This window comes from Falco naumanni, chromosome 5 (assembly GCF_017639655.2).
Source record: "Falco naumanni isolate bFalNau1 chromosome 5, bFalNau1.pat, whole genome shotgun sequence".
NCBI classification, from domain to species: Eukaryota; Metazoa; Chordata; class Aves; order Falconiformes; family Falconidae; genus Falco; species Falco naumanni.
The window spans coordinates 42,586,926-42,600,550 of record NC_054058.1 but is presented as its reverse complement, the minus strand read 5'-3'; the positions used below and the strand labels follow the sequence as shown (position 1 = coordinate 42,600,550).

Here is a 13,625-nt window from a genome sequence, read left to right as displayed (position 1 = left end):
TCTGTGGGGAAGTGGTAGCATTGAACATGATCAGATTGGAGCTGGGTATGTTACAGAGGTGTGGAAAGATGCTTCACTTGTGAGCAAATAAGAGTCAGTAGTAGTTCCACAGGACACTGAATATGTAAGCTTTTGCACCTGGTAGGTTACTGAAAATTTGTGTTGAATATTGAATGCAGTGATGGAAAATAAGTCTTACTTTGTGTGGTCAGTAATAACATATTATTATCTGTTCTGTTGTAGGTTGGAAATCTCCCAAATGATTATATGATAACTCTTAAATATGTCCCGAAGATGGATAGTCTGGTATGTACAACCACTTCAAGTTTATCCCAATAAAATAGCCCACTGGGACCAGTGATGGCCATATTGTTTTGTACCTAGTCCTGTGGCTTAGTCAGTTACAGTTAAATAATGGGTATTTCACTTTTGATATACTTCTCAAATATTCATTTAAAAGAAAAGTAGAGATTCCTGCAGTCACTTAGAACCTTTTTAATTACAGGAATCTTAGAAAAATATTTCTTCATAATGAGTTTTTTAACATTTTCTCTGGAAAAAGTCAAACTATGGTATTATTTCATCAAGTCATTGGAAAATTGTTGCTTTCTTAAAGAAGCAGTTTCTTTCTAATTGTACTTTGATATGTACTATAGCATATCCTTTTCATTTCAGCAGTGGAAATGCCTTTAAAGCACAGCAAATACAGAGATCCCAAGAGAACCCTAAGTTCAGCAAATGGTCGCATCAGTAACTAAACAAATTGGTAGAAAGTGAGGACATTATTTGATTCAAACATGCTTTGTATGATTCTTTCTATATAATCCCATAGTTAATACACAGTGATACTTTCACATACTTTCTTTAAAGTACAGAACATACCTTCTTTAGTTTTAAAACATTTTGTATTAAAAACTTTTTCGTATTATCTTATTGCTTACTCTACTAAGTATTTTTGATCTTTTTCCTTAATTTTAAAAACATATTTCTAGAATGATGCATTGAAAATGCTCTCTTGGTTGTTGCATACAATGCAAGAAAAAGGAGAGAAGGAAACAAGGTGAAAACAGAAATTATGCTGAATGCTATACTGTACTATATTGTTTTAAGGAAACTAAAAAAGCAAGAAAAGGACTAGTTTGTCAGTTAAACTGAACAATATTGTGCCTGTCTTGAGAATGAATCATTGTATACAATCATCAGTCATTGTAATTAATCTCATAGATGTAAGAAGCTGGGTTTGTGTCTGTACAAAGTTTTCATTATGAAAACCCAACTTGTGTGTGATACACATATAAAAATGCATCCTATCCTAGCACTGTAACAAATCTAGCAATATTTTCTGTTAATACTGGGGAACGATGCCAGAAGCAACATTTCTCAGTCCTGAATAACAAGATGGCTGGAGAAAAAAAGAGGCTGTGGGATAGTGAAGGGTCCTGAGCTGTGAAGTTACAAGGTATTATGGCAGATCTGGCCATAATGTTTTTAAAGGTTTTGTTGGAAACTTGAGGCTTTTACTAAAAGTTAGAGTACTGTAGAAAACCCAGTTTAATCTTGATTCTTTAGACAGAAAAACTCTGCAAACAAATGCTTTGGAAGTTGGGTACTAGATCCCCTATAATATAATTAAAACTAATGGAAAATTTTCAATTTCTGAAAATAGCCAATATCCAGAGAAAAAGGAAGTGTAACTAGCTGCCACCATCCCCTGACTGTGGTGCTTTTTGAAATTCATTTATTTTGGTGCCTGATGTAATGAGATTCATGTCTGTGGAGGACAGTCGTAGCCTGAGCGCTGCTCCCCAGCCTCCAGGATGAGCGTGGCAGCTGATGGGCGAGAGCCAGACTGGATCGAGACTCTTCCCTCCACTGCACTCCTGGGGAGTCTGGCACTGCAGATGAAGGTGGCCAGGGAGCCTGCTTGACCAATGAGTCCTGATTGTTCTCACTGCTTAACTCTGACCTCACCCTGTGGTTTAGTTTCGGCTGCCAGTGCAGTTTCTTTTCTGTAGTTTAAATGCCATGTCGCCTTGCCGCATCATACCCAGAAACACAGATCCAGTTTACATTTACAACAAGCAGCCAAGAAATAAATGGTGAAGTGCAGAGCTGGGATTTCCATATTCCCTTTGTTCATACACCACTTTCAGTCATGGTGATGGAAGGTGCAATTCTTGGCCACATGCCTTTGCAGGAGGAAGTATTCGGGGGCGTTCATATCACACTTTGCCAAATTCCTCTCTGGCGATTGCAGGTTGCGTTATACATACCACAGCAAAGGCTGACTGAATAAGTAGGTTTTGCTCTGGGTTCTACAAGGTCCCTGCAAGCTGGAATCCCACAGCTTTGCATAAGGCGAGTGCCCTTTGTTCAGCTCTGAAAGGATTGAAAGGGTGCTCTGCAATTTTTTTACAATAGATTTTAATCTTTAGTGTGTGTATGAAGTGGGAGATGTACCCAAGATAGCAAGCCTCAAATGTAGATGACTAAAGGTAGGAAGACAGGGTGAATGCAAAGCAGACGGGAAGCCAGTGTAGTGCACCTAACAGGAACAGACTGACCCGATCCATTAAACAGAAGAGTTGTTGCATTATGCACTAGCTCAAGACGTCTGAGTGGCTTAAAAGTAGTCTCTCATAAAGTGAACTGTGTATCTAACCTGAAGGTTAAAAGGCAGAGATGACAGCAGCAGGAGCTGAACTCAGAAGACGAGAGAGATACATTTCAAACTTTTAGATAGGTGTAGAAAGAAAAAGCTAAATGTGGACTACCTGGGAGTACAAGGGAAGTCAGGTTTGCAGCTGCCCTGAAGTGTAAACCTTGGTCAAAGTTTACACAAAAAAGCAGAGTTAAACCTACATTTCTCCTTGCAGACAACATCACATTTCTCAATTTCAGCAGTTTCATCCCTGCATTTGGTAGGTATTGAGATAGCAAGTGATTGCACAGCTTGATATTACTGAAAAGAAAACTTAAAGCGCTCATGAAATACAGCTTTGTGGGTCAGAACGGTTCAGTCAGAGGAGACTCCCACGCACATGCTAAACCACGGGAGCAACAAAATAGACTCCCTGCTGGAATCACCAAATGCTTACTAGGAGAAGCAGCAAGCTTTTGCTAATCCCTGCCAGAAGAAAGTGCATACCCACAAAAACCTCAGAGGAAAAGGGTTTCCAGGTTTGCAGTTCGGGGAATCACAGCTGTTCTGTCTCCATGTTCCTACACCAAAGCAGAGGAAAATGCATTATCTGTCTTGTGAGGGCAATGGGATGTGGCACAACGTGTGCTGCTAGAACGAAGTACGTTTCAACAAGCTTTCTCTGTTTTATTTGCTACTGTCTCTCCCTTTCCCTTTGTGCTTGAAGGAAAACAGGGAAATAGAATCAAGCCAAACACCATCCATTTCACATTCTGTTTAATTCTTTTTTAAGTCATTGATGAGATAATTACAAATGGTGATAATGCTGACTTGCCACTTGTTATCGGTGTGTGAGTGTTATACACAAAAATGAAAAGCCAGGTGGAGCTGGACAATGTATTTGCATTTGGTTCTCTAAACGTGGATGCTTGATAGTCTGGTTAGTCTTTGAAAGCGTGAAGTGTGTTTTACCTCATCAAAAACGTTTACACATTGAGACAGAACATCTATGTTGAGAAAGTCATTTGTTGCTGAGTGATGATATTGATAGTAGTGGATAAATTATTATTATTTTTTTTAATAAAGAATCTGTATGCAGGTTTATTGCAGAAATTGAGTAAAATGAGACTAAACCGAGAAGCAGATACATCACCAAACATTTACTGTGCATTACAGAAGGTGGAGTGGGTGGATTCAGTGGATGCTGCCCACCCACTAGGAAACAATTGGAAACTGGTTTAGTGATACTGAGAGTACTTTGGGACTGCTGGGCCAAGATCTTCATAGCTGGCAGGCTTTAATGTTGCTGAGACATTTTTAACCATTGAAAAAATAGCTTCTCATATGGAATAAATTCTCGTAACACCATTAAAAATTCAGCATTTATTAGGAAGGGATTTCCAGGTATATGTTGCAGTATGACTAATGCGTTACCTGTATTTTTGCAGACCTACATATTAACTTAGGGTTTTTCCTGGACTGGGTGGCATTTTTATTTACTTGGCTACTCTTATGTAAATCTAAGTACAGGAAGTTAATGGCTGCCTCTAAGGCAGCAAGGTGAATGACGGTGTTTCAGTCACTTGAACAGCTGTACAAACTTTATCTGCAAACTAATTGCATAGTTGTTGGTGAAAGGATTTGAACTCTATTCCAGTGGCGCAGATGTGGCAGATACTGTGACAAGCTGTGCAGAACCCTTTTGTTGGCAAAAGCTCAGGAAAAGAAAGACTCTTAGATCTAGAAACTGTTCTCAGGAATGGCATTTAGAGAAGGAGTTGGCTAAGCTAACTAGTTTAAAGGTGAATAAAAGCATACATGGATTTCATGCAAAATGTTTATGGAAATTTTCCTCAGAAGAGATTTAAATCAAGGATCTTTGGGGTTCACTGAGTCATGTAGGGTAACAATAATAAAATGAAAACTGAGATTGGTTTAAAGAAAGTCTGGAGAAAATTGTTAAAGCAGTAGTTATTGAAAAAAAAAAAAAAAAAAAGAGTGGTTAATGAAATCATGGACTGGGGTTCATAGTAGTATGTCCCAAGGCTCAAATTCTGAACACACTGATGCTTAGCATTCATTAAGAATTTAATGAAGGGATGGCATTTAACAGACAACCATAAATATGTTAGTATCAGCGAGAATAGAAATTTTACCAAAAGGACTGAGGAGAAAGTTGGCCACACTAAAGACAAATTTTAATTTAGACTTTCAAGATAATTTAAATGGGAAAGAACAATTTAATCTACTTTTGCACATTGAGCTGCTTAACCAGTTTTTGCAAAAACTGGTTCTAATATTTAATCTGCCTCTCTGTTTCTCTTTTTATCTCCTGACAGCCTAATCACTGCTGGTTGCATTTGATGGTGCCTGAATTTTCAAGGAGTCTACATAATCTTCTCCAGAAATTTTCAGATATTTCAGATATGTCTGATGTTTTAAGCAATTATTCAATCATCAATAATCTCACAAGGATAATTAATGATCTTATGGCATGCCTAGCTTTTGATAAAAATAAGGTATTCCTATACGAAGTTTCTACTTGTACGCTGGATATTTTTATTTGAACTTCCTTTTGCACCGTACTCAGTAGTAGTTTAAAAGTTTCCAAAGCTACATTAGATTTGTTCTCATTTCTATTCCTGTATATCAGAAATCATACTTTGTTTAGAAGTGCACTGGGTAAACTGTGCTAATGTTGGCTATTTGTTATCTCATATTTCAAAGGAAAGTGGCTTACAAGGGATTACAGTATATACAATGACCTGTATACGGTTATTTAAGTAGTCAAAAATGTAACTGTCATCTTTAGGGTTGTTAATTCATTCTGGTTTGTTTGAAACTGGCAGAAATCTTTCTTGTGCATTCAGCTTAAATTATTCATTTTGCTAGTGATACTAATTTAAATTTAAAGATGATGTTGTTGAAGCTATTAATATATTGTTAGTATGTATCACAGTGTGTGAAGCTCTGAAAGCTTCACCATGGTTTAATGAACTCTTTTATACAAAGACACAGCAAAGACTAGAGGATACCAGCCTATTTCCATGTGTTTCTGGATTCCAACAGCAGCTGGAAGGATTCCAGGAGTCTCACTCAAGAGACGTCTGATTTTCTTGTGTGAAAATGATGAGGGAATAAAAAATTAACTTCATAATCCCTTACCCAGCTCTAACCAGTCTATCATTAATTAAAATTAAGTTTTGTAGTGAAAAGTTTGGTCCCACTAAATAAAATGGGCAAAATCTATCATGTTATTTAGGGCAAGGATTTAATCTTCTGTATATGTTTATTTTTGCTAAGTCCTTAGCTGTTATAATTGCACCTTTTAAACATCCAGAACTGATCAAATGAATTAAAACACTCAATCTTATTTAGAGTGGCATAACCTTGTAACCCTGCCATATATAGGCATTAGATTGCTAAGAGTTTTTAGACATTTTCTACTTTTCCATTTCAAACTGAATTCTGTCCAATCTTTATTGTATCTCTTTCTTTTTTTTCTGTTCTTGTTCTGATGCTTCAAAGAACCCAGCTGGCATATGGCTGGGGAAGAAGAATTTTATTTTGTAGAATGAAGAAGTAAACATTAAACATAAAATAATTTTTGAGCCAAAACTAGGAAGTTTTTCTTTGTACATATGTAGCGTATGTTCTTACCACTGTCCTCCTTCTTGGGAGTACAGAGTAACTAACCTCAGGCCAAATTCGACCCACTGGCATAAGAAACAGTTGTTAGGAAAGCCAGTCAGGTGGGAAAAAAAACCCCACACAAAAACCGAAAAGAAGATAACCGTCAATGTTCTTAATACGGATCTTAATCTTGTGATTTAGTCTGGCATAACACACTTGTCTATTAGACCTGAGTGATTTGGCTTCCTTGTTTATAGTCCTGCTCTTATTTTTAGGTACATTATCAGGCATCTCAGCCTGCTTCTGTGCTGTAACATATCCCACCTATTGTGTTCTGTTCCCTGTACTTTTATGACAATAGCTATGATTGTGTTGTGTTCCTGTGTTCAGATTAAAAGGATCATGTGGAACATTGCAAAGTAATGTGAAATCAGGGTGACTTTTTTAATGAGGGAAATAAAAAAAGTCTCTTAGTTTTCAGCAAAGGATGCAGACTGCCTTTCATTCCTTGGCAATTTTACAACGCTGGATTAATAATTTATTTCTACTTGCAAAGCTAATTTGGAATCCTTAGATCAGAGGTCTTGTATGTTTTATGAAGGTCGTATACAGCAAATCTGGTCTTTTTGGGGTTAAAAATTTAAACCATTTTGTGTCATCTTTGGATATTTTCATTATCTGTTGAAGTGCTGAAATGAGCCTCTCTCTTGACCTTCTTTCAAGCTGAATTCTGTATTTTACCCTAGGATTTCGTAAAAGAAAATGGTCATCTTTATGAAGAAGGTCGCTTCATTCCTGAGGATTTTTTTAGGCACTTCAATAGTACCATTGAGGTCTACAAGGAGTTTGCAGACACCTTGTATAAGAATGACTGCATTCTGCCTTCAACAGTAGAAACACCAGAAAATGGTAAGATGGCTGCCATTTTGGGGAACAGACTCTAAGTAGGTATAAAATGGGTGATTTTCCTTTGATTTCAGAGATGCTAAGGTTCTGATGCTGTACCTCCATGTCTCCTTTTTACTGCCAGTTAAAATTACTACCAATACCGCAGCTTGTGTTTCTGTTCTAAGTTGAGTTCTATCTGGCAGTAAAACTAGTGCCATCATTCCTAGTGAAATCATTACTTAATATAATCCAAATAATCTCACAATACGCCTGCTCTGTTTCTTTTCATCCCAAATATATCCTGTATCATCTTTTTACATTGTTCTTCTTATCTTCCATTAATGCTCTATTTAATTTTTACAAGGCAGTAAAGGAGCCTAAGATTGCACTACTGAAAGGATAGGAAGTTAGGGCAAGTTGTAAATTGCAGCAGCTTCCACTCACCTCTGAATTCATCCCACTCCTCCTGAAAAGGGCCATGTTTAGTTCATTTAAAAATTTAACAAGTTCAAGTCAGGATCCTGCAGATCATTCTCATCCTTCCAGTAAATGGAGGTTTTGTATTCTCTTTTCTTTTTCTCTCTCTAGTGGCAGCCATTAGCTTTTTAATTAGGGCAATGTATCCAGTTGCACAGTTACACCAGTAGTAACTAGTAGATCACTGCCATAACCTAGGAACTTCTTTAAAGCAATTGTTCTTCCAGAATAGCTACTCAGCAGCAGCTCAGTGTGTAGATATATCTGCCTCTTAATAAGACTGCCTTTTTTGGCTTAATCCACTTTGTAAACAGCCCTGTGGCCAGATTTTGAAAACAGCCCTATAGCCACATCAGAGGAGCCCTATAGCCCATCATCTTATATAAAGGGAACTGTATTTTAAGTTACATAATGCTGACACACTCATTTTCTATTTAGATTCCAGAGTCGCTGTCACAAAAACATTTTTGTTTCCTCCTGTTGCTGCCAGCTCCCTTAGGAATGACAGCATTGGCAGTAACACTAACAGTAACAGTAAGTACAAGTGATTGAATTAATATATGTGTCTCCATTTTGTTCTGGTAGCTGGCTGTTACAAGAGCTCAGAGGAAAAGAATGTCATTAATTGTGCAAATTAATGGGAAGTTACTTGTGCCTGATGGTGTACCATGTGTTTCTCAGCTGTCATACTGAAATGCAATGAACTTATCTAATCAAAATTTAGAGATGCTATCAAGTTACAGTGATGTGACAGCTCTCTACAACTTGAAGAGGGCAAGTCTCTTCGTTTTGGCTGTCATGAGGTCTCGCTAGTCATACGGCCTCAGCAGACTTGGCTGTCCCAGACACCTCGTTTGAACTCTCAGAAAAGGAAATTGCTCCAAATGAACAGAATAGCTATCCTAAACTGAGCTGAGGGTACTCACGTGGACAAGGAGGTTGTCTGTACATTGTGTTTTGTCAAACCCAAGCCTGACACCAAACCTGAAGACAGTCCCCACATTTGCTTGCTGTGGTCACAGTAGGGCCAGCTCCCGCGGTCAGCATGCTCTCAGCTGAGGTCAAGGACAAAGTCACTACACTTCTGCCAGGCTGTAATATTCTCTCTGGTGGGCCACCTCCGTGTTTCTCATCTGTCTTGGTCAGTGTGTTACATGACTGGCCACTGACAGATAAAAGAGCCCAGAATTGTTGCTGTAAGAGCCTCAACATTTCCCGTCAGGGGGTCAGAAGGGGTATAGGAGTCTGAGATGAAGAGAAACAGCTTTTTGAAGTTTCAGGGGCTTTTAGTGGCATGTGTACAACAAGGTGAATACCCTCTGGAGCTTTCCATGTGAACAAAAGAAGGGGATTTTCCTTAGAGGTTCCTTAAATGGTGATTGAAGCCTAACCGTGTTGTTATTTCCCATTTTCCTGTTTGCTGGACGCATCAGGTTGACAATATGTATCTCTTTCACAATTTCCCCCTTTCACTTCACAAGCCTCCATGTTAACTAAATGTGTGATGATGAAGTGTGAGGCTGGTACTCCTTGTGCTTAAGAAAACATGGGCAAGAAGTCAGCCTGATGTAGCCTTGTGGCCACGACGGTAACTCCTGATGGTGGTACAGATACTACTAAGATTGAGGTTTTTCTCACCCTCCTTTTCTTGGAATGTGTAATCTAGTTATTCTCTGGGGTTTTATCACCACACACGTTACCTCCGAGTTGGCTCACAGCTGCTGCCAGATTTGAAGCCCTTCCTGATTGCTTTCTAATTAGGATAAGGTCTTAAGTCATCATTCCCCAGAATCATCTGAGTAGAAGGTTGGAACAAAATCCACCTTCAAGTCCTGCTGCCAGCCTGCCTCTCCAGAAAAGAAAAGTCTCACTGCCATAAATTCCTTGCCAAGAGGTCACAGAGCTGGCTGTAAATAGCCTGATGAGCCCAAGGCCAATTATGAGGCACCAGGAGGGGGCTAAAGAGTGCATACCTGTCTCTCTCAGGTCTCAACATGTGATAATTTTTGCTGTCACTGCTAGAGGAAGAAAATTCAGCTGCAGCCTGAAGCAATGGGAATGGATCAAGGAGCCAAAAGAAAGACAGATGGATTACAGGAGCAGTTCAGATGAAAGGAGTTTGACCCAGTACAGTAACAGGAGGGAGGCCAGGGAGCGCAGCGAAGTGTGGCACCTGTGTCTGTACTGTGGAGGGGAGTACAGAAGTGGGTTTATTAATCTTGTTTTATAACTGGAACTGATAATCACGTAGGAAAAAAGCCTAATTAAAATAATGCAGTAAGTCAAAGAAATTGCTTGGCTGGCCATATGCTGTACAGGTGTGTTTTAACTGATTAGCGTTCAGTTAAGCAATTTACTGGAAAATTGGATATCAGTTAACAGCCTTACGTACAAATGACATGAGGACTGCCTGTCTGGTGCTAAGGACAGTTTGAACTGATAATCAGATTAAATCACATTAAGTTGGACATTGGATGCTGACTGGTTGCACTTTCGTTATTTGGAGGTTTCTTTGCAGGGAGAGACTTGTGGCATCTTTATTGGCATCTCTGTCTTACTAAAAACGGTCTTCAGTACTGATTTTAGTTTTGTCTTGGCTTAATTGCTGAGAAAGTTTTCTTTTTTGCTTAATCTCCACCTTTTTGCAAGAAACAACATGGAATAAACTTTATTACTTCCTGTGTGCAGACTCCCCAGCACAGGGGACCCTGACTGGTGGCTTCAGTACTGTTCTGAAAACAGCACCACTAGATTCAAATAGCAAAAGGAAAACATTTGGAGAAGAAGGAAAATCTGAAAAAAGCTTCTTCAAACACAAACTACTGCAATTTTTTTTTTTTAAATGACCCTCTTTAATTTTACACAGTTTTAAATTGAGCTATTTAAAATTAATGGTTTCTAGACCTTTTAGAAGTATTCACTGTTTGCAGAAGAACCCCTCCAGATTAATAATACATTTTGAATCTATTAATAAAGTCTGTGCTGTCAGATGACTTGAACTGTGCTTAATTCTAAATTCAAATTAGGCAAACCTGAAGTACATCATCTGATAAAATAATTTGTTAAATAATTATCACAGAAATTGTGTATTAATATCAGTTAGCTAAATTATGTTTTTTTCATGTTGTCATATTTCATGACTTCATTGTTATTACATGACAATAAAATTAAACTACTATAATAGAGTAGGTCTACACCAAGGATCTTATCCCAACTAAATATAAAAGAGAACAAGTATCTCATTCTAACTTTTCTTGAATGACAATAGTGTTGTTTTCATCCTTGTAACACTGAATATATATCTGTGGCATGTTCCCACTCCATCTTTTCCCCCATAAAATTCTCAAAACACTACCACTCCTACCTCCAATTTATTTAGGCTGGTTTGTTTTCTTCTTTGTGTTGCATGACTGTAGTCCAATTTAAATTCCTATTAACTGTTTATGTCCCAGTCTTATTGATGTTTGTCTGGATCATTATACCATGCATAGTCTAGAGAATTCAGATGAGATGGTTCCTATGTAAATAACAAGTGTCAGGATAAGAAGTCTTGAGTCCTGATCTCTTCTTACAGTGGTTGCACCAAACAACATATAGTAGCCTTTTTTTCCACCATGAGATGAATCTCATGTTGCTCCAATTAAAGCTTGAACTTACTAGAACTTACTATCTGTTACTAACACTTCTCACTCCATTTAATGGCATAGTATCATTTATATCTTCACAGAAAGTTGAGTGTTACTTTATTGCATTTTTGCCTATAATTTCCTCACAGTAATTTAGCTTTATTATTCAGTACTGAACAGCTCAAAGAATGTGTAAACAGAGATTTCTATAACTGTTTTTAGAAAGAAGGTCTCCTTTTTTAATTAAGCAAAGAATGCCAAGGTTTAATTTAGTAATTGCACAACAATTTGAAAATGTTCATCCATGGCTTAATGCAGTTAGTGTACCCTTCTGTGCCTTTGTTCCTTTTTCCAACTTCATAGTTAATGGAAAACCCTAATGAATAGGTGAGAGCTGCTCTGCATTATTTTAGATAAGATCTTGTGGTAATTGTGTTGGAGCTGAGCAGAGGTAAACCAAAAATTCTTTTGAGACATATATGGGAAAAAAAATGGAGTCAGTGCTTTGAATCATAATTGGTTGCTAAAGCTACACACATGGCTCAAGGTGGAGAGAAACTCAATAACTTCATTGTGTAGCTCTGTGGCTTTTAATGTAAATATATTGTGTTCAGTTTAACATCCCAATGTCCACGAAGACTATACATAAATCAACATCTGATGAGCTCATTTCCTTAGAGGATCTTCCACAAGGTGCAGAGTAGAGAGTTCTGAGAGGTGCTGGCCTGCTTCCACTCCTCTTTTGCACCTTACTGGATAGAGTCTATTTTAAGTGAATAATACACTAACTGCAAAACCAGCAGTTCCTCTGGCATTACTCAAGGAGTTCAGAAAGTTCCTGACACACCTGGTTCCTCCTATTCCTTCTCCTACTGTGCCTTTACAACTATTGGGAGTGAGAACCTTTCCGTGTACAGCTCTAATGTTTCTAACAGAAGAAAAGGTCCTATGGAAGGAATAAAAACCCATTGGCAGCCAGGTTGCTTTCCTTATCTCCCTTTTCTTTGTTAGGACATAGGTGCCCAGAAGGTTGTCCAGACTGAAAATTCTCCAACCTGTTCTATTTTAGATGTTACTATAAATAAAAGGCACAGACTTTTCAAGATACTTTTTTTCTGGACTTGAAAGTGAAATTAAATAATCTGTTGTTTACTTTTTAAGGTACTTGTGGGCTACTTAACTTTCAAATTAATTCGTACACTATCAAGTTATGAAAAAAGTCTGTTGTCATTTTTCAGAAGTAGGCTAGGGAAAGTGTCACAATTTGACTATATTTAGGCTCTGTCCCTGGGTTGTGGGTCCCCACATAGAAAGCTAAATTATGCGTTCCTTTCAGTTTTTCATAGATGCTGAAGAAAGCATCCACATTGGAGATACCTTCTCAGAAATCAGATTTTTCCACTTTTAGGTACCGTATTGTAAAGGGAACTCTTCTGTTGTCTAAGACTCCCTAAAGATTATGAAAAGTAACAATAAAAATGAGGGTGCTAGACTGTCACTGATCGCCCTGCATATAGATCATTTCTCTAGAAGTTCATGTAAAAATCAGCATGCTTGCCATGACATGCTGCACAGCATTGCAGAGTAGGCAGAGGATTTTTGAGGTTTTACACTCCACTATAACATGTTATCAAATAAATTATGCTCTATATGTGACCTGAAGACTTTTTTATTATTATTTTTATGTCACATTTCCATTTATTTTTGAAGTTTGCAGGGCAGAATCCAGAAAACATGATGATCCTCATAGGATGTACATAAATCAGTTGTATAACTCTGTGGTCTGTCACTGGGAAGAATGGCTAATGGTATTAGTCAAATCAACGTTGCACTTTTCCTGACTACAGCACAAGAGCAATGTAGGAATTTTCTTCTGAGAATATGCTGAGAACACAGATCAGATAAAGTAATAGCAATAATTTTTATATTTAGATGTTCAGGCTGGCTGTACCCCACTTGAGTTTGTCCAGATTACATGAAAATAATTTCTGCAAGCAAGCCTCCTCTATGCCTAATCTGGGATGGAGAGTTGGAGAAAAAATATGCTCCTCCAGTGAATTTCTGCTCTTGGCTTTAATGTCTGAGGAGAGAGAGGCAGACTAATCAATAGCCTCTCTTTTCAGCGGATGTTCACGTCTGTAGAACTTTGCTATCTTGCCTTTATCTGTAGACAAATTTCTTTCATGGTAAGATAGCATCAGTTCTGCATGACCAATGTTTCCTTTTAGTGTGCTGAGTCTACCAGCTCTAAGTAAAATTCAAGCCCCTGGAGTCAGAACCTAGAGCTTGTAAACAGTGTATGAGATGCAGAGATATATGTAGTGTATGAGTATATAAGTTACAGAATTTTTGTTTTACTT

The 13,625-nt window shown here is 37.9% G+C and overlaps 1 protein-coding gene across 1 annotated transcript in view; it reads left to right on the top strand.

The window, feature by feature from the left end:
* The window catches only part of KITLG (KIT ligand), a 57,402-nt gene that overhangs the window by 34,838 nt on the left and 8,939 nt on the right, over nt 1-13,625 (top strand). Inside the window, exons 3-6 of the mRNA XM_040596505.1 lie at nt 244-306; nt 4,981-5,160; nt 7,021-7,183; nt 8,078-8,173. Of these exons, the coding sequence (XP_040452439.1) occupies nt 244-306; nt 4,981-5,160; nt 7,021-7,183; nt 8,078-8,173 (502 nt within the window). The remainder of the gene's footprint in view (nt 1-243; nt 307-4,980; nt 5,161-7,020; nt 7,184-8,077; nt 8,174-13,625) is intronic.